This window comes from Hemiscyllium ocellatum, chromosome 2 (genome assembly GCF_020745735.1).
Source record: "Hemiscyllium ocellatum isolate sHemOce1 chromosome 2, sHemOce1.pat.X.cur, whole genome shotgun sequence".
Lineage (NCBI taxonomy): Eukaryota > Metazoa > Chordata > Chondrichthyes > Orectolobiformes > Hemiscylliidae > Hemiscyllium > Hemiscyllium ocellatum.
Window position 1 is genome coordinate 110,494,816 of NC_083402.1, and position 27,761 is coordinate 110,522,576.

Below are 27,761 nucleotides of genomic sequence, written 5' to 3' on the forward strand. Positions count from 1 at the left end.
TGTTTCCACACTGTAGGTAATCTAATCTAAAAAAGCTTTTCCCCCCAAGTCTGGTAGTTCCCTGTGTGACTCATGGCTCACACAATGAACAGATCTCACTCCACTAGCCAGTGTTTCTAGGCATCTGACCCAGATTATCAACTCCACTCCCCATTGGCAATGTCTGTCAGGAGAACAGGAATTCCTGAATCCGTATCACATCTACAAGGTTGGGGTGAATGGACAATTGTAAATACAAATTACTACAATATACCTTTCTTTCCAGATACTTCTTGCGCATCAGGTAGATGAATCTTACTTACATGAAAGCCTGGGCACATAAGCTACTGTAATTTATGACTGATGTGAAGAACTCACCATTAGTATACGTAAATATATTTACAAACAATTTTGACTTATATCAACTTCTTTCCTCTTTGTGTCTAATTTCTCCTGTGACCTGTGACCTTACTCCAGTATCCCTTCCTTGCATCTAGACCTCAGTCCTATCCTTCCCCAACCTTCAAACATTTTTGACAACTATTTACAATCGATTAGGGAGTCATATTGATAAGCAAATCTTGTATTTATATTGTGCCTTGAACACAGAAAACTACCTCATGGGGTTCCATTTAAGTTTTATGAAGCTAAATTCAGGTAATGTTGCAAGCTGGGAAGATGAAGTTTTCCATGAATTATTCAATCATCTGGACTCTGATAAGTTATCATGGTTACGAATATGGGAGAATTATTGAGCTTCTGTATTACTATGGGAATACTGGTGTGAAGAAAACATTAACATTAGCCCTAATTGCGAACAGCACCACATGTAAGAGACATATAGGAGCACTGGCAACCAGAATGGACCAGCTCAGAATACCCTGCAAAAAGTACAATATATGCATGTCATATTTATTTTTAAAAATACTTTTAAAATTTTCATGACAAAATTATAAAATTACAAAAATATGAAAATAACTACAAAAAACAATAAACCAACTACTATAATACTCTGCAAAAGAGCTCACAACTACACTCATTACACATCAATAAGTAAATAAATAATGCCGCTCAGTGTAACAGGACCTCAGCTCTCAACCTTCGAGAGCATCAATTATTAAAGCCATGTTTGCTCAAACTTCTTCCTCTCAGGACATTAGGCTTATTAAACTTACAAGATAATACATGGCTTGGAAAGGGTGGATGCTAGGAATTTTTTTCTGTTAGGCGAGGAGACTAGGACCTGTGGACACAGCCTTAAAATTAGAAGGGGGTCAATTCAGAACAGAAATGCGGAGACATTTCTTCAGCCAGAGAGTGGTGGGCCTGTGGAAGTCATTGCCGCAGAGTGCAGTGGAGGCCGGGAGGCTAACTGTCTTCAAGGCAGAGATTGATAGATTCTTGATGTCTCAAGGAATTAAGGGCTATGGGGAGAATGCAGGTAAGTGGAGTTGAAATGCCCATCAGCCATGATTGAATGGCGGAGTGGACTCGTTGGGCCGAATGGCCTAACTTCCACTCCTATGTCTTATGGTCTTATTAAACCTAAGCCACCATGGTGATACAAAAGTCCAAATTAAAATGATGGATAGACCTGCTTCCAAATAATTCAAAGAGGGCTGCCATGTCTAATGAAAATTGTTTATTTTCTGTGCACCATATTTGTGATAAAGTCCAAAGGAATGTGTTCCATAATTAACTTGTGCCACCCCGACAGACTCAGGGGCGTGGTTCTCAAACACCCAGCACATCAGAACGTTCTTCCTCGCACAAAAAGGGAGGATGCTAAAAAGCTTTCTCTCATGTACATCTAAAGCGAGATAAATTCGGCAAACCTAGGAGAAGAGAAACTAGGTCCATCTTGACCTTCGGTCCCCAAGACAATGTACAGAGCCCGTGACAGGACCACAGACAATGAGTAAGTGAGGGTACCCATATTTATTTTACATTTGGGGCACACCGAAGACGCACCTGCTTAAATTTTATAATTCCATCTGGGGCCACATGAGCCCTATGAAGAACCTTTAACTACATATCATGTGTCCTATTACATATTGAAATCTTTTTCGCACTCTCACAAACGTCCTCCCAAGATTCCGGAGTGATCTCCACCCCTAACACTCTCTCTCCCAGACCTCCCATAATTGCTTGATGTCACCCGAGGAACCTTCCCCCAAATGATGGAGAGCGTAGTCACTGAAAGAGTGCTCTTAGCCTGAAGCACCCTCTTTGCCATATTAGATCTATAACACTCAGTCAGAAGCGTAGTCTCTTTTTGGATAAAATCTCTGATGAAAAAATGTGGAAAAGGAACTGCTCAATAATCAATACTTATGAGTTATTTGATCAAACATTAACATTTCATCTTCAAACAGGTCACCCAAACAAAAGACTCCCCTATCCACGCAGGGTTTTAACCCGGGATCCATTGACCCTGACTGGAGACCTGACATACCAACTATGGGAGGATGTAAAGATATTTTAGAGATATTACCCTCTATTGTCATCCACACTTTGACAGAGTTAATAGCTATTGGATTTGGTAATGTTCCGCAACTATACTCATTTTGTCCAGAAACAACAGGTTAACAAGAAGACACTTTGCCTGGGAGGCCTCAAATGCTAAACCATATCAATGCAGATTCCTCACAGGCCCAGTCACTCACAAAAGATAAAAGGAGCTCTCAATTGATATCTTCTGACACAATTCCTCTCAACCAGAGGCATTTGCAATTTTGTAAGCTTGATAAGAGGCCACTTATGGCACCAAATAAAAGAACTAAACCAACCACAATTTCCGAAACATTTGTCTAGAAAAAAGCAAAGGAAGCATCCGCAGAAAGTATAATAAGCGAGAAAGAACATTCATTTTAATAAGAGCAACTCTAGCCATGATACTGGAAAGCACCCCCCTCCCCATTTTTGAAGGTATTGTTTAATCTTGTCAAACAAATAAACAAAATTAGCCTTGAATAACCAAGCATAACGAGGGTAACAGGGAGGGCCAAATAAAGAAAGCCTCCTTGTGCTCACTTAAAGGGGAACCCACCTCCACAATATATCAATAACACTCCAGCTCAGACAAAAAAAAACAGCAACAACAGCTTCTTTGGGAAGAGTGAAAGTACAAGTGCAAGACAAAAAAAACACTATTGTCCATGTCCATAAATACATCCACATTAATTTAAAGTGTCCAAGTAGTTTCTGGCTTGCTCCAAGGAATGAAACGGCCACACAGTGTGCTAAGTAATACGAAGCACCACTGGGTGTCTCATCAAATATTGAATACAGAGGTCCTTTAACCTTCACTTAACCTCATCAAGTGATTTTCTTTTATGGATCACTGCCGCAAAAAAGTCCTGGAAAAACATTCTTAGTTCCCTGATAGGTCAGGGAGAGATCCACAGACCCTGACCTTCGAGAAGTTTCCTTGACTCTCTGCTTGTCCCTGTAGCATTGAAATCATATCAGAACCAGGTGGGCACACTGACCCCAACCAGATCTGCGCACTGCAACCCGGTGAACTCTGTCAACCTCGGCATCCCTACCAGGAAATTGCAGCAACTGGTCTTCAAAAAAAGACTTGCTGGCTGCCCACCCTCTACTCCCTCCAGCAGGCTAACGACCTGGATATTTGTCCTCCTACATCCATTTTCCAAGTCATTAACATACTTAGTCAGGGCCGAACCGGTTTCTCAAGGGCCTGGATCTGCCCTACCGAGGACTCGACCGCTGTTGCTGACTCTGCGGTCTGCCACTCAACCTGGTCAATTCACTTCCCGAGCCCTTTCAACTCCTCCTCCTGCTTTTGCAGCATGGTTGAGATAGGCTCTAGTTGATTAAGAGTCTCTTCCCTCATCTCCTGGATCAGTTGTCAGATGGCTCAGATTTCCTCCATGATGTTCTGCTGTGCAGGCATTTCTTTCACAGAGGGAGCTGCAGTTGCAGTCTCGGGCCTGCCCTCTGTTTTCAAATGTCCTGAGTGTTGGGACTTGGTCATTTGCTTCCCACGCTCAAAAAAGGATTTAAAAACAGTTGTTTTACCATTTAACAATAACTTTTTCCAAACAAAGCTAAGGTGGTGGTGAAAAAATATTGCTACCTTGGATTGGGTTGCAGAGCTCAACAAGGCTGATCTATTCGGAACACCATCATCTTGAATCCCTGACAGTTGATATTTGACACTGCTTGGAGGACATATGTTTTGAAGGATGTGAAGAAAGGAAATTGTTTCAAGTTTTCCTGGTCAGGTTTATTTAAAATATGTAATTGGAAGTTCACTGGGACATTGGAGATTTTTTGTCTTAAACAGGACTTCTGAGAAATTATATAACCAGGAATAACTACATGCTTTTACTATATATTCCTCCCAAGTTAATTTTCAAACGGTGATTAGCCTGGAGATTTTCTTGTTTATGCAGTGCAGTTTGGAGGAAAGCCTGCTAGAAATAAGCTGAATTGGAGGAATGCTGGCTACAAACCAGATGATTTGGAAAAAGGCTTGCTCAGAACCACATGAGTTGGAGGGCAGCCTGCTAAGAACAAGTTGTCCAGCTGACCACTTCCATTTCTGAAAATAAAACTTTCATGTTGAGCTCTTGAAATCTATTATTCTTTTGAAGAAATTATTGAAGGAACATCAGAAAATGGTTTGTGCTGATCAAGTTGTCTCTGTAAGACCTCAAGGACCACTGTGCATAATTAATGACTTAACCACACATGCCAGAATATCAGGGCTACAGATTCTGCAACACCCTATGCTTTATCTTTTTGTTTTCAAAAATAACCCACTGACAGAAGTTTTTTTTGCAAAAAGCCAATCTCTGAGGAGATTCTTTTTCTCATTTCCTGAACAGAGTGGATGTGTATGTTTACATTTTGGGCTATATTACTGACTGTGTGTTAATCAATTATTATCTTCATTTTGATATTAAAACACAATTCTATTTATTAAGAAACCTGATAAATAGCTCCTTTTGTTTACAACCTGATATAGACAAGGCGTTTAATTAGTCATCTTGCAACTAGAAAGAAATTATTTTTATTTTAGGTTGTGACGTATAGAGAAATAGAACACCAGAAATTATTCACACCTTGACCCTTGGTAATAATATAAATCTAGGGGCTCATCCTGAAAATTCAATAATGATATCATTTAATTGGAAGTGGGCATTAATAGTGGAAAAGAGTAAGAGGAAATACACCAGTTTTCTCATGCTTTCATGTCAAAAAGACTTTGACATTGCTGAGATCTAAGATGATAGTTTATCCCTGAATGATTTGCAAAGAATATTGAATCACTGAGAAATTAGGGTTAGAAAGGTAGACAGATTAAAGTGACAGCACAACATTTTAAGTTAGAAGAATACAATGTAAGCCAGATGGTGAATCAATTGAATTAATAAGAATTCAACTGCAGATAAAGCAGCTTATAAAAGTCTAAAAAATTCAAAGTGAGGAAAAAGCATTTCAGAAGGAGGAAAATGAAACAGAAAGAACACTACAGCAGAAGAGAAAGAAAAAATTTTCATGCAAGTGAGAAAGGGTATACCAGCTTAAAAACAGAAACTATAAAAGGAGGCCTTGGACTCTGAAAAGAGGAACATTCTGACAACAAAAGGAGCTGTTTAAATTTTGTACAATTTTGCCCTCCAAACATTTGATGAAAGAGACCATAAGTCATTGTCCATTTCTTTTCATTTTCATGTTTTGGAGAACTTAGCATGCGAAGTGTGCAAGTGAAAATTGGACATTGCCCACGCAAAACAAATGGGGACTGTTGGGAAGAGCTTATGAAGTTTATGCCTAAGGAGACTTTTCCACATTATGAGACTGCAATAAAAGGCTATTCTTGGGATTAAATATAAGTTAATCCTGGAGTCTTACGGACAGAAATTTTAGAATATCTGAAAGCAGCTGAGCAAACATATATAAAATTTGAGAGGGTAAAGCAAAATAATTTTCACTAATAGAGGCAGATATTAAAAGGTAGAGACAACATACGAGATTATCAGTGAAATACTTCGCCTGTTAAAAAAATTAAAATTCACTATCACTCTTTGACAGGATTGCACATAAAAAAAAACCCAAAAGCTCACAACAGCATTCAAGCAGTGGACCTAGCTAATGATTAACAGCAGGCCCAGAAATTGACATTTTTTTTCTCTATCAGCACTTTAAATCAGAGTAGGGGATAAAAGATGGAAAGGCAAGAGGCAAGTAAGCCACACATGAGAAGGGAGAGTTGGGAAGGCCTGGAATCTCCCTTTCAGGCACAAAGGACAGTGGTGAGGGTGGAAATGATAACTGAAGACCTAAGTTACCATGTGGATCACCTTTGTTTCGACTGCTGTAAACTATAGGGTAAATCCATAGCCAGTTCATAGAAAGCAGACTTGACAGAGAGTACAAAAGATAGAGCTATAGCTCTGACTGCAGCTGTAAGACCAAGTATAAACACCACTTTAGGTGCAGGGATAGTAATCAACACACCTGAGAGTTACTAGGAATTCTTGTTGAACAGAAAAATAACTCCTTATTTCTCAAATGAGCCAAGTAAACCTACAGATACAGGAGTCACTTAAGTTTTAATCAATGGTATTAGTAGGGAGCATACATCCATGCTTTTGGATTGTATGCACCTACAGTGTGATGTAATATCTGAAATGATAACGGTCATCCTTGCCCATGGTTTATCTGGTGACAGAGCTGACTTAGTTCTATTGGAATGATTTGGCATGAGTAAACATTGTAGGTTCCTCTAATAGTTCCACAAAGGCGAAGTGAAGTCAAGAAGACAGAGCAGTCACAGAAGAGATTCCAGAAACTTTTCATTCATATATGGTAATCCATATAATAGCTGAACAAAGTCCATCATTGGAGGTTGAGTTTGCACCTGAAACAGACATTTAGTTCTCTGAAACTTGCTTTGGAGATTTAGTAATCCAAAGTAATAAGTTAACAGGTCTTCTCTAGTCAAAATGCAGCTAGTCAATTCAGTGCTAAGTAGCCCACTCTGCTCAAAATGCAGTTGAAGCAGTGTGTGTTCTGGAATCCTGCTATATGCAAAATCAGGTTCCAATGAGAAAGTACAGACCTATTGACAGATCGGCAGATGAAGAGTGCACATGGATAGTGATTCACCAGTTAGTTATATCACATAAATACATCATGAAATATTAAGGATAACCCATGAAACTGCCATAGTATGACATGCTGAAATCTGGAAAAGCAAGCACTTTAAGTAAATTTAAATTGACTTAAAAAGTCTAAGTTTTGTTTTACAGGCAAGGCATGTACAAGGAAGTAGTACAGCTTTTGTACACCATGCCTCAGAAGTGCCAGATTGTTGAAAACTGCAACACAAATCAAACTTTAATTCCCACATCAGTTTTTGAGGAGCCATTTAATAGGGTGCTGTTGGACTGTGTAACTGTTAGCACAAACAGCAGGATGTGATGATTTCCTTACTGTCATGAATAGGACTACTCAATCCTCATTCCCTGAAGAACAATCATTGCAAGACAGTTGGAAAGACTTTTACCTAGTTCTTTCTACAATATGAAATAGAGCAGAGTTCCATTCGGAATTTTATGTCTAAAACTTTTCGGGAAACTGAATAGTTTGGACACAACACAGTTAAAGCTTCCAGCACATCGTCCACAGTCACAAGGAGCTTTAGAAAAGTAATATCACCTCCTCAAAATGATGATCAGGACACATGGTCATGAAAATCTGAATGATTGGGACAAAGGACTGAAATTTGTTTTGTTTGCCACACAATGCATCTAGTTAAGGGCCATGAGATAAGGGATTCTCTGAAATTAATCAAAGGAACATTTTTTTTTGATTGAAGAATGCATCATCCATGTTAGTCTATGTACTTGCATTATGAAAGAGCTCATCAGAATTCGCAACATAGGTCAAGAACACCTTAGAATAGGATAACCATGAAATAATGAGCTAACAAGCATGATCAACCCCTGAACATTTTAACAAAATGATGAGGTGTCAATGCTGCTGACTTTACAAGGTCTGAAAAGCATGTTTCAGTGGTACATTCTGGATAGTTAAAGGAATTGGTGAAATAGATTATCTAATTGACACTGCAACTTTCCAGAAACAATAACTGGCTGCCATATCAATTTATTAATGTGATATCATCACTGGGAGAAAAATAATCAAATACAATTTATGCCAGTTGGTAAGGACAGTGGATGATGAAACAGACATGGGAATGAGGATCAGATGATTCTCAAAGTAAGCAACCTACTACTCAGGTAGCTAACACTGAAGCCATTCAGTAGGTTAGGCATCACACTTGCCTGTTTAGAAGTAGAAGAACAAAAAGACTTCACAAGGTTACTCACTGAATTCAAAAAGGTATCTGGAGGGAGAAAGCAGGGTTCATAATTAAATCATACACTACATGGATATAGGAGAATCCTATCTTACAAAACTGCACCCTTATCACTCAGTTCCAGAGAAACAGGTTGAGATGAAAGCAGAGATTAAATACAAATTGAAAAAAAACGGCTAAATGGATCACTCAAATCAGCCAGAAATTCCCATTTGCGTTTGTTCCTAAGCCTGACAGCTCAATCCAATTCTCCAACGACAGAAAAATCAATACAGTAACAAAGGCAGATTCCACCAAATTCTTGCAGGTTATATTGATAAATTTGGCAGTGTCAGACTTCTTACCAAAATAAGATATGATAATGTAATCCTTGTAAATTCATTGGCATGCAGAGGTAGAGAGAGATGAGCTTTTATCACACCAGATGGTCTTTTACAATACGGAGTGATACCATTCAGGCTGAAAAATTCTCCAGCAACTTTACAGAGACTGAAAAACCATACGTGTAGCCAATGTTCTTAATTGTGTAGTTTACCTTGATGATTAACTGGTATACATTTGGGAGGACCACTTGGCCAGAGTTTTCTTTTTCCCAGAATAGCAATCTCTGCAAAGAATATTTTTTTTCCTCCTTATCCTAAAGACTGTGTTTTTGTGTGATGAAGGCTTTGCTTTTGTGATATTTCGAGGTAAACATCTATATTACCGACCATGTATGCTAACCAACTATTTCATCTTTATTGAATTAGATTTATCTTGGTTCTTAATGCAATTAAGGGTTTACTAAGAAATCTTTTTGTTTATCAATATCTGGTTTAAAAGAACTTAATTGGTCATTTGGTAACAGTAGGAAGTATTGTTAATTTATATTATAATTCCTGCGATAACAGGACTAGTGCAATAGTGTACTTGGTGTCCAGATAGGGCACAAAAAATAATAGTGTAAACACAAATAGTGGCTAGTTATACCCTCTAGGAAATAGACAGCACTGTTCTAAACTCAGTGTGATGTGCGCAGTCTAATCACTCAAGGCTATTCACTATTATCTGTAAGATTTGTCTGATAGAATTATATGCCTCAGCTTTATCATTTATATTCTTTTTTCAGTCATTGCCTTTGATACTTTCTTAAATGTGTAAATTCACCCCTAGAACCATTTAAACAGCAAATTCAAAAGGATTAGATTTGAACTTAATCAAAATTGTTACTGAAAAGTGCTATGAAGAAAATTGGTCTCCAACTGAATAATAAAACTACAGTGTGCAACTACTTTGGAGCTTTCTAGACCATCATAACTTCAGCACATTTGAAAATCACCCATGAAAACGGAGTCCAACTAAAATGGAACAAATCAGGAATACAGCCAGCGACAGCAGGCCAAGCAAGTGGCAGTAATAGCAATTACTATACAATTCCCATTGGTCAACATTGTTGAGCAAAGTTGACATAATTAAAATTCCCCTTTACAGATGTATATTATGCCTTAAACATTATTATAAATAATCATAAAATCAAAAAACTGTATAAAGTAGAAAAGCTTAGGGGAGGTCTTCTGGTGCAGTGGGTGGTGTCACACTTGGTCTGAGTTCCACTCGAGGACTTGCTCACCAAGGGCAAGGCAAAAAATGAAATAATGTCAGCATCAGATTGCTACAGCAGTTTCGAACATTCCAATTAGTTTTAATGTGGGGTGAAGAGGGAAGCCTGAATATCATGACAGGCTGGAAGATTAATTTGTTGCACTCATAAGTCCTCTTGAAAAAGAGTTTCTGGGTTGTTAAATGGACTAGCTCCATTTATCACATTTCAGGCATAATAGATTTGCCAGAGAGTGGTGAATCTGTGGAATTCACTGCCACAGAAGGTTATGGAGGAGAGGTCCATATACAGAAATAGATAAGTTCTTGATTGCCAAGGAGATCAAAGGTTATGGGGAAAAGAGGGAAGATGGTGTTGAAAAATCTCTCAGCCATGATCAAATGGCTGAGCAGACTTGATGGGCAGAATGGCCTAATTTCTGCCAAAGTTCAGCACAACGAGATCAGGACTTAGTCACCAGGCAGCGTCCAGCTTTTTTTTAAAAAAGAGAGCCCATGTAAAGCAATAGGACAATTATCATAAAGACACAAAATAAGCAGCTCACATCCAGAATGAGATGGGGCCAGGAAAAGGTGTTGCCAACAAAGAAAGAATTCCTCTCATTCAGGCACCAGTCTGTAGGTTGCAGTGACATGGAGCAAGAAGCAGCCTTGAAATATAGATTTAATGAACACTTGAAATTTAAACAGACATTGAAAAATTCCTCATCTTTATTTACCTCAGTCCAATGATGACCCAGCACAAAGCATCAGATCCCAATTCAGAATACTATATTGTGGACAGGCTACAACTGCCAACAACCACATCATTCCTTCTCATTATATAATCCAATATAAAAGATAACAAAAAATGTTAGGCTGACACAAAATATTATGGATATAGCACACTTTATTAAATTGTAAAATCCACAACAGTACCATTGACAAAAACCTTCTCAAAACTTGCTTCATTCAAATATTCAAAGTTCTTATAATGGATTTTCTCCAGAGGTAAAGCCTGACACAGAAGTTTACAGTGAATCCTGTAATTGAATGTTGTGAGACAGACATTATTAATATCTGATAAACTATGTGGAAGACAACATGAAAAATGTTCCAGTACCTTTCTAAAAAAAAAGTTTGATTGTGACCTTTCCTTTTAAAAACAAATGTTCAGTTAAATATGAAAGAGAGAGGTCATTGTCAGAATGAATAGAAATAAATTCATCTCACCTGTTATAGAGAAGAATATCTGGGACCCACACATAATCTGAAGGAAAGTGCAAGGTGCGTATACCTCCATATTCAGTAACATTCCACTTTAGGTAGCAGTCTTTCCAGTGCTTTTTGAGGCAAGAAAAAGATAACTATACATATATATATATACTGCATTTGAATGCAAATACATTTTGCATATGAATGTTATTTTAGATTATTTTTACATGAGAAGGAGCGAAAAAGTATTAGGGTAGATGAAAATGTGGATTTGAGGTTACAGTCAGATCGGCCATCTTACTAAAATGAGCAGGCTTAAGGAGCCAAGTGGCTGATTTCTGTACTTGATTCACATGTCTATATGTTCATATCTCCTTGTGCCAATTAAACCTCCACTTTTAGTACTCATCTCACCATATAACTTTTTACTTCGTGAATATACTTCAGCAAGATTTAATAGTTGTGAATAAGTGTGAGATGAGTTTATTATGAGGTTGGGAAACACCGGTCTCTTCCCTATTATTTCTTTTTTTCTCTACTTCCTGTGTGAACACTACACAGTAACAGGAAGCTTTGATAATACTTATTATGGAATGTGTTCTTGATCTCACTCCAAAACATGGATGAGGATGAAAACCAACCATTACTGGGGTGTACTGAGGTTCTACCATCACTGAGTCAGATCTAAAATGCTGGACACTGTTATATATAGCAAGAGAGGGGAAATTTTAACTCTACTACTTCTGAAAAGACTGGTAAAATTTCTAATTTTTCCAATTTGTGGTAATTTCAATCCATCAGTTTGTTTGAAAGGGTGTGACATCCATCTAAATTAGGCAGCAGCATCTGATGTTGATGCAATTTTAAAGTTCTATATGACTTGAACTACTGACTGTGCAGGACACCTACTATAGTGACTCTGCCCATGGGGTGGGGGCACCTGATGTTCAAGGAGTAGAAGCATGGTGGACGTAACCCTACCTCAGGACCAAAAGACTAGGTTCATGTCCCACCTGTTCCAGAGGTGTGTCAATACATCTTTGAGCAGGTTGATTAGAGATATCTACATTCATGTAAAAGTTGAAGGTGAGATGACACATTTTGCAGCAAAAGGTAGAGGGCCCATTTTTAGTAATTATTTTGATGGGTTGAAATACACACTTTGGAACTGGAACTTTAGGTCTTTGGAACTGCCTAGTTTTGGAGAGGTGGTCTCATTGAAACTTGACAAGTTCTTACAAGGCATAATTGGGGGAATGTAGACAGGACGTTTTCTCCGATTGCTGGCTCTAAAAAAAGGGGATGTAATCTCAGGAACAGGAGGTAGGTCATTAAAAACCGAGACAAGAGACTCTTCGCTTAGACAGTGGTGCATTTTTGGTGTTCTCTCCCCCAGTGGGCAGTGGGATATCAAACATTGAGAAGGTTCAAAACAGAAATTGACATGCCAGCATTTCTGTCACAAGCCTACTGCCGTGCTCCAGTGAGCCTCAGCTCAAAGAAACGCATCTCATTTTCAGTTTGGGGACCTACAGCCTTAAGGACTCAATATCAAGTTTAATAAATTTACAGCATAATTTTTAGCCACCAGCCCCACACCATGGTCCTTTTATGCTTTCAGCACAGCCAAACCATTCTCTTATTATCTTTTCTGTCCTAGCTTAGTATCAATGATCTCCTTGTTTACCTACCCCTTTCATCTCTCTCTCTCTCTCTCTCACTGGGTTCCGTATCCATCTATCTGCTCATTTCCCTTTACCTATATCCCATACCACCCCCAACACAAATATCATGCTCTCCTCACTGCTATCAGTTCTGATGAAGAGGTCACTGAACTTAAAATATTAACTCTGTTTCTCTCTCCACAGATGCTGCCAGACCTGCCAAGTTTCTCCAACAATTTCTGTCTTTGCTTCAAATCTCCAGCATCCACAGTTCTTGGTGTTATATTAACCTTTTCTCCTGTCAAGTTCATCCAAATAACAATATATCTGCCTTTTCATATAGATTATAGGTGATATTTCATTTTGGAGGTCCTTAGTTGAATTGATGTTTTAGACTTTTTTTAAAATGCCTGGTATAACATGGCCATCCTTTCTAGGATTTTATTTTTCATTAAAATCATGAGGTTACAGGAGTGTGGTCATGTTTACCATCCTTAGAAACCATGAGTATTCTTTCTTTTATTTAACATTCCTTTTACTAAAAGTTACTTTGTCAGGATTCTCACACATTGATAAAGCATGCAATGTGCACAATGTACCTTATTGTCACAAAACCTTAAAAAGATGCTTTGGTCAAAGGTTACTCCAAAAGTACCTGTCTCTGAATTCCATTAGATTATTGGTAGGGTGTACATGACATTTATATACTCGAATAATAGTCAAATTTATGGGGTCGACTATTACATTGATACTATTTTTGAGGGGCTGAAATTCATGCCCATCAATATTCATACTGTATCATTAGCAGAAGCCCAAATGATCTCTAAACAAATGAAGAAAATAAAATGAATTATGGTAATTCTGAAAACCCAGAATGGAACACAACAGCCAGTGGACTGGATGACCAGGAGCGGAATGGAACTACCGGCAGACTGGAAAGATGGAGCACAACGTGATGGCCAGCACATTGACTCAAATGTTGATCTGTTATCTGTGAAGAACTAGGGTCGACTTTTACATGAGATATATGGAAAATTCTAGGTTAATTGGTCAAAATAGTGGGTCGACTTTTAAAAGAGATAGACTATTACTCGCGTATACACAGTAGCTTCACTGAGCCATTATGGTGAAAATAGCCAATCTACATAAGTTATCAGTTGAACGAAAATTTTAACCAGTTAAAAACATTTCCTGAGATGACAACTTATTCAACCTTTAATTATACCAAATAAATCTTTATTTGGAAAGAGTAATGTGCTAATTACATCTGAATTCGAAACAATGATCAAGAATTCTTCCACAATTATACTAATGCGACTTCACTTTCGTATCTACAATGTAATAAACCAATGAGCTATTGTCAAAATAATTCTAAAACCAAGATAATAAGTAAATACTTTGTAAAGATGCTTTGAAAAACAATGGTTCAATCTACAATCTCTTTAAAGTGTCAAAGAAAGATGTTCATAACATCAATGCCAGATGCTGCTCCCTACCTCATGTGTATGCAAATTAACAAACAGGTAGGTTTTTTTAAAACCAAAAAAAAGGGAAAAAAAAAAAAGAGGTAATAGAGATGGAAATCAAACAAGGCTTTCACTCTCCTCTGCAGCTGTATAAATATTGTTTGCTGAAAAGGTAAGTGCATTAAAGTGAGGCCACCTGATCAGTCAGCTTTAACCAAATAGCCACAATATGAATGCCTGGTTGAGCTCCAAGAGTGCACTATAGAGATCGAGGATAAGGCCAGGGATGAAGCAATTTAGTCAGCTGAGGAGATTGGAGAAGCTGTAGTTATTTCCACTGATCAGAAAAATTAGGGGAGATTTTATAGAGTTCTTCAAAATTATTAAGCTTCTACAGAAAAACGAGTCCAACTAGCAGAAAGAAAATCAGACAGCACAGATTCAAAATACTTTTTAAACAAATGGTGAACAGATAAAAGGGACTTTTTTCCTCCATAGTCAGTTTTTTTTGTTTCAAAAGGATACTAAGTCTACATTTACTTTTTTCTTAAGAAAGAAGGCTGAACCATGATGAAAGAATCGAGGGATGGGACAAATTTGATAGCTCTCTTGAAGAGCCAATACACAAATGGAGGCCATTTGGCCCATTATGCTGTAAGATGTCAAGTTACTTTGTTTATAAGAGCACTGCAATAGCTAAATCAATACTGTCCAATAACATTGCTAACTAGTCAAATGCAGCATCATTTTAGCTGCATGCATTAACTGTAACAGAAAATGCTTTCCACAAACTCACGCCTTCAGTATATTCACCTTGGAAGTGAATATTCAATGACCAAAGTTATACCACAAGTAACCAAACAATTGGTCATCTTTGTAATATCCTTCAATCTCACAATCCTCTGAAATAAATATGCACATTTTTAATTCTGATTCTTATGTATCTTTGATATTAATCACTCCACCACACTACCAGTTGCCTATAGATATTGAACTCCTATTTATTTCCTATACCTTCCAGATTTTTTACTTTGCTTTCATCCTTCAAGAATACCTTAAATAGAACTAATATCTTGAGACTTGGTACCCCCTTGTAATACTGCTGTCAAGTATCATGGGTTATGGGTTCTGCTATTACATTAAGGGCACTACATAATATAAATTATTGTTGAAGGGAAACTACTCAACAGTCAAAAAGACTTACACACTTTACTTTTTGTGTTGAAAAATAATGCTGGAAATCACAGCAGGTCAGGCAGCATTCATAGAGAAAGAACAAGCTAAAGTTTCAAGTTTAGATGGACTCTTCATCAGAGTGAAGTGTGGAGAGGGCAGCAGTTATGCAATATTTGAGGGGTAGGGATTGAAGGGGTGCTGGGGGAAGACAGCCCTGCTCTCTGTCTATGGATGCTGCTTGAACCACTTTGATTTCCAGCAGTTTTTGGTTTCAGTACAGGTTCCAACATCTGCAGTAATTTTCTCCTTACCTTTTTTTAATCTTACTATTTTATTAATAAGTGCATAAAGGGTAGTTGAACAGTTATGTGCGTTGTCTAATTATGAACACTATAATCACCAATTGCATCCATTACTCATTTCTTTACTAAGTGTGAGAGGCCCTTGCGAAGGTTGTTGTTTCTGCACAAATCATAAAGCGGAATCATGAGGGCATATTTCAAGAAATAACTAACTGAAAAAGGAAGTGGTCGACTGGTAGAAACAGATATATTGACATAACCATTGCAATTGTCACGCACATATGGAGTTAGTATAAACAAGATAACCAAATAAGACCCAGCTATCAAGGGGGTGGGGGGGTTGCATGCCACAGACAGATGTGGTAAGCTGATTAGATTAGCAGAAGAAAAGAGGGGAGTACCAAGAGACTCAGCTGAACTTTATAAATTGTAATGTCACCTCTTGATCCGGTGTGCCTCCTTTATGGTCACCTGGGCTTGCAGGACTGTATGAATAAATATAGCTTCAGAATTTGACTAAAATATTGAACATTGAGCTTAGTTTCTTGCAATTGTGGGCTCGTCCGGGATCCTGTCCTCACAGGCAGAGTAGACACCGTCGACAGCTGGGAAGACGCATCCTGTTCTCTTTTAGAATGGTCCTGTTTCTCGACGGTGGGTGCCTCTCCTGGTAGACTGACCAGAATCCTCAGGAAGCCATTCTGAACCAGGAAGGAGTTAAGTGATAATACTTGACTGGTAGGCACAGGAAGAAGTTGAGCCAGGCAACTCTGTGTACAGACCGAGGTAAAAAAAATTGGCTTTTAAGTACTGTCTTGGTGGCTGGGATTGAGTTCTAGTAGTTAATAAGGGACTAACGAAGGAACTCAATATGGGCTGTGCCGACGATAAAGAAAAAGCAAAAGCCTCTGGGAAAATAAAGGAAGTGGAAATGGAGGCAGGGTCCCTGGCAACATACCTCCAGAAAGAATGTTGGGCAGGATGTTGGACAGCTATGTGCATTGTCTAATTATGAATCCATTCTTTGTCCTGCCGTCTTCTGGCCAAAGTACGGGTCAGACAAAGACTGGGTTTGTAAATATTTGAATTTATATGTTAAGGGACATGAGCCTTTCAGTCAGGAGGAATCAGATTATGATTCGTGTCAGAAGGGCTAGTAGCTGAAGGGCTATTGAGGGTACACTTCGTAACTAACTTATGGCCAGACATCCAGAAAAATATTCAAAAGATAGAGGGTTGGAGCGAGAAGCCTCTAGAGGAGTGGAGCGAGAAGCTCAGGAAGTGTTTGTGAGAGTGTGAGTGAGTGAGTGAGTGAGTGAGTGAGTGAGTGAGAGAGAGGGGGAGAGAGAGTGAAAAGAGCTGTACAGCTAATAGAAAGTTTAACCTTTTGTGATTTGGTTTGAATGACATTTGTTTGGAGGTGATAGAATGTTTGTGCTTTGCTCCCTGGAGCTGGAGATCTGGGACTGTTTTGAATCTGATTTCTATTATGGAAACTTAACATGATTTCTTTGAAGGTTAAGGATTTTACAGTGATTATGAAATAAAATGTTAACTCCTGTCCTTTTGACAAGTCATGACTGCCTTACTAGCAGTTTCTAACTAATCTCTTTTATAAAGCCAACCTTATTCGATTTCAAATCAGCTTAACACGGAGAAAAATAACACCATAACCTTTTTTTGTGTTTTAGACTCATTTGTTTCCATTTAATTTTAAGACTGATATGTTTCATTGGTGATTATGATGTGCCAGCCATAGCTTTATTCGGAAAGTCTCCTCCCTCAATGACAGTTGAAGTTTCAGTTAAATCAAAAAAGATCCTACGGTTAATATCTGTGACCTTGGATTCGGCCATTATTCATGCATTAGAAGTTATTTTTAAAAAACTTGAATAGATAAATCCTTTTAAGGCAGCTCCAGTTATTTCACGACCTATAGCATTGTATTTGAGCAAAGACTGATCAGGACTACTTAAGAAAACTAATTTTGGATTTAAATTAAAGGACGAAAACTGGATAATTATAGTGAATTTCCAAGTTGGAACTGTATGCATTTTGCATTTTAAACATTAAATACTGAATAAATGAATTTATAATATATAAATATATTTACAAGTAAGCACCCAAAATGTATAGTTAGTAGCAGGCTTTAAAGTTAGACTAGCATAAATTGATAAATTGGTTAAATGAGGTTAAGATGAAAATAAAGGCAAGGAGATCAACTATAGAAGGGAAAAGAATGATGCAATAAGAAGGATAAAGCAGAAGAGTACAGTTTTTAAAATGTTTTAGTCACTTGTTGCGTTTCCACCCTGAATTACAGATAATGATTTTATTTATAATATATAATTAATATTTATAATAAATCAATTGTATTAGCCTGAATTAATATTAATTGGCAGGATTCCTTCACACATTCTCAGTGATCTGATATATTGATTCATAGCTAATTTAAAACATGACAGCGTTAATACATTGTTAATTAAAAAATGCTGGGCAGAGTGTGTGCAGGCAGTGGCAGCAACAGCCTTATTGATAGAAAGTTGGAAACTTACTTTTGGGGGAGCCTTAATAATCAAATCAGAAAGCAGGGTGATGGCTTACAGACTCTGGGATCTTGAAATGTGATTCTGGATCAGTGGTGCTGGAAGAGCACAGCAGTTCAGGCAGCATCCAACGAGCAGTGAAATCGACGTTTCGGGCAAAAGCCCTTCATCAGGAATAAAGGATCTTGAAATGTGAGGCAATTTTAAGAGGGAAGGATGACCTTGTGTTAGTCACAGACAGTTGCTTAAATCCAGCTGCATTCTTGTGGCACTGAGAGGGGGAGGCCCCTGGTAATCCAGATCAGGACTGCCTTGATATTATTAAACATCAGATGAAAGTGCGGATGGACTTAAGGGACATCCCATTTCATGCGGGAGCTCAGTTGCTGATCGACGGGTCCTCCCGGATGACTGAGGGGAAAAGGCACAATGGAAATGCTGTAGTAGACGGGATAGAGGGAAGCGTTATCAGGCTGAAAGACTGCCTAATGGCTGGTCAGCCCAAACCTGTGAACTTCATGCACTTGAAAGAGCTCTCAGAGCCTTAGAAGACAAGGAAGGAACAGTGTACACAGACACCAAATATGCATCTGGAGTGGTGCACACCTTCGGAAAAATTTGGCAAGAAAGAGGACTGATAAATAGTCAAGGAAAAGAACTAGCACATTAATAGAACATGTACTAGAATCCCTGTTACTCCCGAGGGAAATAGAGATAGTTCATACAAATGGACATCAAAAGGGGAATGATCCGAAAGTAAGAGGAAATAGATTGGCCAATGAGGTAGCTCAAGAAGCGGCACTGAATCCACAAGGCACCGCAATATACTCCTTAATACCTGTAATTCCGGATCCTCAGGGTACCCCATTGTTTACTGCAAAGGAGGAGGAACTAAAAGACTTAGGGGCCTCAAAGACAGCGGAATGGGTGCTAGATGTTACCCGATGGGAGGGAGGGGTTGAATAAAAATGATGATGCGAGAGATTATGGCTGTCTTCTATCAGGGGAGTCACTGGGGAGTACAAGCAAAGTGTGATTTAGTCCTAAGGAAATATGGATGCAAAAGAATGTACACAATAGCCAAACAGATATGTGAGGGATGTATAACATGCAGGAAGGTAAACAAGAAGGCGCTAAGGAAACAAGTCCCAGGAGGGACAGAACCTGGGCTAAGGCCATTCCAGAGCATCCAGGTAGAGTATACCGAATTAGCCCGAATAAGAAGACAGATATATGTTGGTAATAGTTGACCACTTATCTGGATGGATGGAGGCATATCCTCTGGCCACTGCCACCGCAAGTGGGGTGTCCAAGATAATACTTGAACACAGTTCCCAGATATGGGATAGTGAAGTGTATAGATTCGGATCAGGGAACTCACTTTACTTCCAAGGTACTCCAGGGAACAATGAAGGGGTTAGGAATCTCCTGGGAGTTCCACACCTCTTGGCACCCACCCTTATCAGGAAAGTTTGAGAGAATGAACCAGACACTCAAGCAGTTATCTAAATTAATAATAGAACCCAGACTCCCCTGGACTAAGTGTTTACCTATAGCCTTCTTGTAAGTGTGGACAGTCCCAAGGAGATATTGTTTGGCCTCTCTAATTGGGAGCAAAAGGGGACCTGCCAATCCCAGAAACTAAAGATTTGTTCTTAAAAAGTATATACTGGGCTTGTCCTCCCTCTTTGTCTTTCCTCAGGAAATAGGGTTTACTGGCACAGACTGCACCCTGGAATTCACTGTTCATCCCATCCGGCCAGGAGATTGGGTCCTAATTAAGGCACCGACAGAAACAAAATTGCAATCGGATTGGGAGGGACCGTACCAGTCTCTTTTCGACTACCGAAATGGCGATAAGAATGGCAGTGAAAGGCTGGACTCACTACAGCAGGATTAAGGGACCAGTGGAATCCCCGGTTGAGAAAGAAGTCAGGACGGCCGAATCAATGCAAGAACCACTGAAACTCAGGCTAAAAAGACTTTAAGTGACTGATTATACCGTGGAGACCCGAGCGCTGGATTTTTTTTTAAAATATAGATTGCACGTAAAGTCTTTCGGTGCTTCAATACTATTGTAGAATGCTTAGGGTTATAATATTAGCTCGCTTAATATTGGGATTTTGTCAAACATCGTCTTCAAACTTATTATTAACAGTCCCAGAGTCTGACAATCTGCAAGTAATAGGCGCCGATATATGCAGCTTCGTAAAATGTGGGAATGTAGATAACCAGAGACAGTACCACAGCTCAGAGATATATCTCAAGTCTAACAGGGATGGCCTTGGTGATGGTACTTGGTATACCTGACCCCCTTCCGACCAGCTCTCTATTGTCTCGATCGAAAGTATAACCCAATATACTTAATGATAAAGAAAACCACATGGCACGAAGCAATTCTAGGAGGGAGCAGCTATCAGGTACAATTAAATGAAACATTTGGAATAGAAATGAAAACAAACGGGAATGATTTCTCAGGCTGTTGTTTCTGAATTAGCGTAGGAAAGAGAAACTGGGCAGAACTACTGGATAATAAGATACAACCTTTCACCCCTCCCGATGACCCTAAGGTGGTAAAAATTACAGATGTGAAGGACTTGAAACAGACCATTGAAATAGAAACTGGATATGGGAATGCAAATGTCTGGGTTTAATGGGTAAAGTATACTATAAAAAGTCTGAATAAGAGCAATTGCTATGCATGTGCCTCCGGTAGGCCAGTGGCCCAGGTGATTCCCTTTCTGCTCGGGTGGAAGCGAGACAGGAAAGGCACGAAATGTATGATAGCCCTGTATCAGGATAAGACTGCATGGAATGATAGGAACTGTACCTCCCTATCACTAATGTTCCCTCCCTTAGAGAAGAAAGACTTAAAAGCCCCCCCTACGTTTTCAGCCGCAGTCAGAAATCACACATTGTGTGTATGTAGACAAGATACAAAATCGGTCCAGAGACTTGGGGGAACTGAAATTATGTACAGAAATTGAGAATGTCACCGGAATGGGCAAGGGAGGGAACTACTCAGCACTGAAGGTTCCCAGAGTGGATCTGTGGTGGCACTGTGGAGGCAAAATATTGAGACCCACACTACCTCCAGATTGGAGGGGGATATATGCAATTGTACAATCGACAATCCCATTCACCTTGGCATTTGAAAAAGGACAAGATAGAAACAAAAAGGGGGAGGAGGAAAAATATCATTATTAGACACCTCTTTTGATGATAGGATTTATCTAGACGCTATAGGAGTTCCTAGAGGGGTACCAGATGGGTATAAGGCTTGCAATCAGATTGCAGCAGGTTTTGAATCGGCTCTATTCTGGTGGTAATGGTCAACAAGAATGTGGACTGGATAAACTATATTTTCTATAAGCAGCAAAGATTAATCAATTATACTAGGGATGCAGACAAAGGCATAACAGAATTGCTTGATACAACCAGTAGAATGGCCTGGGAAAATAGAATGGCCTTAGATTTGATCTTAGCTGAAAAGGGGATGTATGCATGATGTTAGGAAGGAGCCGTTGTACTTTTATTCCAAATAATATAGCACCTGACGGGTCAATCACTCGTGCCTTAGGAGGATTGACCACCTTGGCGGAAGAACTGGCTGAGAATTCAGGGGTGGACACATCACTCACGGGATGGCTGGAATCATGGTTTGGGAAATGGAAGGGAGTGGCAGTCTCCATCTTCACCTCCCTGATAGTGGTAGCAGGGGTACTGGTAGCAATTGGCTGTTGTATCATACCTTGTATACGGGGAATAACCCAACAGCTGATTGAGACAGCCTTGGCAAAACAGATGCCCCTGAAAGGTAATCAGGCAAAGGAACAATGAGAGGATGGGTGACCTTGAGGCCAAGTTGAATGAAGTCTCAGGGATGATGCTTGCAAATTTGGGGGCTACATATGAGAGAACAACAATTATTAAAAAAAAAGAGAAGGGGGGATTGTGAGAGGCCCTTGTGAAGGTTGTTGTTTCTGCAAAAATCATAAGGTGGAATCATGAGGGTATATTCCAAGAAATAATTAACTAAAAAGGGAGGTAGTTGACTGGTAGAAACAGGTGTATTGACGTGACCGTTGCAAGTTTCACGCATATAGGGAGTTAGTATGAACAAAATAACCAAATAAGACCCAGTGTTGCATCAGCAAAAGTAATAAGACCCAGCAATCAAGGGGGAGCAGGGGTTGCATGCCACAGACAGATATGGTAAGCCGATTATATTAGCAGAAGTAAGAGGGGAGTACCAAGAGACTCAACTGAACTGTGTAAATTGTAATGTCACCTCCTGATCTAGTGTGCCTCCTTTATGGTCACCCAGGCTTGCAAAACCGTATGAATAAAGACAGCTTCAGAATTTGACTCTGACTGAAATTATTGAACAGTGGGCTTCGTTTCTCACACTAATTAAAGATGCAATTAGCCACATGTGCATTTCCGATAAGTCACAGGTGGGCTAAGGATGAGCAGAGTGGATAGTATTCCACATCACCTTCAAAAATCAGTCAGGGTGTGATTTTACAATTCACATTAATTGTCAGCCAACCCTATGAAGTTAATTTTTTTCATGAAGTGATCCGCAGCAATTCCAGGAATTTACAACTGCTGGAGCAGTGTGGAGGATCCAAATTCTTTGTCAAGTGAACAAGGGAATATGTACTATATAATCAAAATTAATTTCTAGCTGATTATGCTTAGAAATAATTTGGGGATGCAAATATAGCTGAATCTGATTTTCCAAACATTTCTGTCCTAAAATTTTGGGAACTTCTGTTTCTTAATTGCTTTGTCTTTATCCCTATATGGACTTAGTTAAAAAAAAAAATCACACAATACCAGGTTATAGTCTAACAGATTTATTTGGAAGCTTTAGCTTTTGGAGTGCTACTCCATCAGGTGGTGGTGGAGTACAAGATCGTAAGACACACAATTTATAGCAAATGTTTACAGTGTGATAGAACTGAAATTATTTATTGAAAAAAAAACCTGGATTGTAAGACCTGGATTTTATGGACTGTAAGCATCGCCATGTTAACCATCAACAACTGCTCTTGAACTGAATGACTTACTAAACCTTTTCAAAAGGACAGATACAACTCAATATGACAGTGAGTGTGTAGTAGCATGCAGCCCAGACTATATAGGGATGGCTGCTTTTCCTCCCTAAGGGACATTAGTGAACCAGATGGGTTTTTATGTCAATCAATTTCAAATAGTTGTCATGCTGCACCTAATCTTGAAATGCTTGACATACACTGATAAATAAAATGAAAAAATATGTTTTTCTACAATTGATTGAAGTGGAAGGACTGACAGTGCAAAAAATTAAATTTAATCATTATTTTGCAATAGGAATTGCGCTGCCCTATTAATTTCATTAAAAAAAACATTATTCCTTGTTGTGAATCTATACAATTGTACTAGTGGTGCATCTTCAGACCATTTTAAATTTAATAAACTTGAACACCAATTATACATCACTGGGACCTACAGGATGCTGGTTGCTGGCTAAAAGAGAGGTGTGATTTATGTGGCCATTATGAACCAATGAGTGGTACAATATTCCAATGTCTTCACAAAATTCTAACTCCATCACTGCAAGTAGTATATTAAAAATGTTTGATGAGGGGAGTGGCAAGGTCTATTATTGCTAATCTGCAAGAAATACATTTATATGTATCAGAGCTGTCTCAATATAATTAGATACAAGATTTTGAGAACTGCACTACCTTCAGGCAAGCTGCCCATGAGAAATCGGTCTAAACTACAACTAGGCCACATTGTCAAGGAACTAGTTATTAGTGTGCTACATATATAAGCTGAAAATGTGTTGCTGGAAAAGCGCAGCAGGTCAGGCAGCATCCAAGGAGCAGGAGACTCTTCCGAAACGTCGAATCTCCTGCTCCTTGGATGCTGCCTGACCTGCTGCGCTTTTCCAGCAACACATTTTCAGCTCTGATCTCCAGCATCTGCAGACCTCACTTTCTCCTGCTACATATAAAAGGAAGGAATATGACTCCAGCTCCCAAATTTTCATGATAATAATGAAAAAGGCTTCTTTGGCTTTATTGGTCCCTATCCATCCAGAGAGAGATTCCCCTGACACCCAATTCCTTTTCCCCAACTGGTAACGTCCAAGTATTTGACTCCAACACACTCCCTCAGTTTATTCTACACAGAGACTTCCCAGGGGAGTAGCACTTCCTGATATCTTTCCTTACCTATCCTTGGTTTGAAGGTGTGTCCCCTAATTCTACATTTGCCATTTTACAAAGTAATAATCCCAGTTTAACAATGCTACCTAATAGGTTTCTCTAAGAACATCTCTGAGGTGGCTCTTTCCAAAAAGCTAAAATTAGTGAGAGCTCATCACACAAGATGAATATTCCAGTTCTTCTCTCCTTAGCCTGTGAATGGTGTCTCTTGATGTTCAGCGCTAGATGCAGTATCCAAGGTGGAGTCTGACTTCAGCACTATACTGTAGTTCTCTGAGCTTCAAGCGCTCATCATCTTTGAGTACGTATTCTATCTATTTTCTCTTCTTATAAGTTTTGGGACGAGCCAAACCTCTTCATCACAGTGTTATTTGAAAATGAAGCAATGATATTTTAGCTGCATGTGATTTAATGTATTTTTAAACAAACAATCTCATATTGAGAAATGTTAAGATCTGCTATAATCATTAAATAGGGACTATAAAATGAAAATGGAGTGAAACAAAAATCTTACCATATGCAGCCAAACATTTGTGATCAGCACTTGATTTTTCTCATCCTAAAAAAAAGAGAATAATTATTTACAATTAAAACAAGATTGCTGCCTTACAATAAATAAAAACTTTTAAAGATTTCAAGAAATATACAACGACAAGGAAAGGACCCGAATATTACAAGTGAATTGGATATTTTAGAAACATAGCTGAAATGATCTTCCACATCATATTACAGAGAACTACCAAACTATATAGAAATGATCATAACAAACACATAAGCATTGGACAAATGCAAACATTGAACAAATCAGCCAAGGATAATAAGGGGATATAGAACATAAGCCAAATAGGCAATATACTGTATCTATAGATCTAAATGTCACAGGATTTTTATGAAAAGCTAGCAACGAGGTGGTGTTAATATTCAGCGCGGTGATGTTCCAAACCAAAGTACCATGGAAGTAAAATTCTTATCACTGTTTTCTCTATTATGGAACGATTCTGATCTTGTTCATTGCAGTTGAGGAAATCCCTGAATGAGGAAATTGAGGAATGAAAGCCTTCCAGCGACTAGAAGAAACACTGGAAGGTGAGTCACTTGTACACTGTCGGGGACTTTAAAGTGACACAAGTTTGAATCCATCACATTGCAGGACAGACCAAGAAAGATCTTAAGGGAGAGAATCCATCAGTAGTGTATCAGAGGTTATCCGTCCAGATAAAGTGTGAAACTGCACTTGCCAGTGCACTGGTAATGTATTTGTAAAATATTCCAGTCCTCCCATCTGTTAATCTATAAAAGTTCATTCCATCTTCTGATTTTTACTTGTATTTTGCAACAACAGCTTTAATTTTACCCTTTATTGATTTAAACTTTTGCCCACTCACTCAGTTTTTTCTAAAACAATTCTTTGTTCTTTCTTTTCTGTAACGTTTACTATCAAACATCTTGATACAGGGTTAGGGGCAATCCTGAGCCCTGACTATCAAAAGATATTGTGATGGGCTGAGCCTATACAAGAAGGAACATACGGTTTACAATTCTCCTGTCCCATGGTAGTTGTAAAATCTAGGTGCCCTCCTAATACAGGCATTCTAATTAACTTAAAGAGTGGATCAAAGAACTTAACTGGAGCTATTCTCTAGATGTCAGCAGTAGAATCTTCTGGCTCCACAGACCAGCAGTGAGACATTATTAATGCCCAAAGATCATTTGAGGGGAATAATGGGAGAGGTATATTAAAATGCTTGACGGAAACCTGCAGGTCTTTCAATCTTTGGTGAACATCTATGACACTTTCACACTCTTTGGCCCATTAAAGCTCTGGTATAGGGTCCACCACTTGTCTTTTTGGACACTACCCCTATTTCAGTGCTGACTCAATGCAGAAAAAATGCCAGCAAGACGGTAAGCTGAAAAAAAACCACATTTTACCAGATGAAAACCCACTTCCAAACATTTTAGAGAAGTCTTCTGATGGCTTCATCAGGACAATGATGCAGGTGAAAAGCAATGAACTGGATCAAAACGAGGTATTAGCTTATATGGCAAAGTCACAGAAGTAGGAGAAGTATAAACAAAGACTGCAGCCAAGTACAGCAGTTTGGTCCATGGATCCAAAATTGCACAAGATCCATTGACACATTGAGTACCTAAGACAGATGCCAGTTTGTGGGACTTCTAAGCAACCAGTGTAATTGAGAGTATATGTCTTATTGCTTGGTGGTGTGATAATGGCATATCCCATTAAGTGAAACTGTATCCAAAGTTGTGGTGTGCTATTGATATCTAGGCCAGAGCCTGTAGATACAGGTAAAGGGGTCTTCACAACTGTGGGTGATAACCAGATAATGGGGGAAGACAAGTTTTAAGGCTGATCGGGAAGCATGAGAGTTTGAATAATGCATGAATGATGTATGCTCACAGAGCAAATAAATTATGAATATCAATTCAACTTCTCAGTCAAATTGACAAAAACGACAATTGGAAGGCTGGCCTTTATAACATATTATAGTACATAAAACTTCCATAAACCTTAACAGCAGCCAAATATCTGACCAAGTTTTACTCCATTCAAAATACAAAATGTCAAAGTCCAAATGCCAAATTTTCTGTATATTTCATGTAAACTCCTTGAAGGAGCTAATAAGTCTTGGAAATAAGATATGTCTTGCCAATGGGTTTTGATGATACTGCATGCAATTCTGGTCTCCCTGTTAGAGTAAGGATGTTGTGAAACTTGAAAGGGTTCGGAAAAAAATTACAAGGATGTTGCCATGGTTGGAGGGTTTGAGCTATAGTGAGAGGCTGAATAGGCTGGGGCTATTTTCACTGGAATGTTGGAGATCGAGAGGTGATGTTATACAGGTTTATAATATCATGAGGGGCATGGATTGGTTGAATAGACCAAGTCTTTTCCCCAAAATGGGAAAGTCCAAAACTTGAGGGCATAGGTTTAAGGTGAGAAGGAGAAGATTTAAAAGGGACTGAAGGGACTTTTGCCATGCAGAGGGTGGTGTGTGGATGGAATGAGTTGCCAAAAGTGGAGAATGCTGGTACAATTACAACATTTAAAATAGATGGATATGTGATTAGGAAGAGTTTAAGAGGGATATGGGCCAAATATTGGCAAATGGGACTAGATTTATTCAGGATATCTGATTGACAAGGACCACTTGGACCAAAGTGACTATTTCCATGCTGTACACTTCTATGACTCTATCCAAGATTTGTTGTAATGGTCTTGTCATGCACCAG

General features: G+C 38.8%; 1 protein-coding gene across 1 annotated transcript in view; it reads right to left on the minus strand.

Annotated features, from left to right (window-relative positions):
* The window catches only part of chrna8 (cholinergic receptor, nicotinic, alpha 8), a 198,210-nt gene that overhangs the window by 99,986 nt on the left and 70,463 nt on the right, over positions 1-27,761 (minus strand). Inside the window, exons 3-4 of the mRNA XM_060845653.1 lie at positions 25,021-25,065; positions 11,150-11,259 (exon numbers count right to left, since the gene is read on the minus strand). Coding sequence (XP_060701636.1) covers positions 11,150-11,259; positions 25,021-25,065 — 155 coding nt within the window. The remainder of the gene's footprint in view (positions 1-11,149; positions 11,260-25,020; positions 25,066-27,761) is intronic.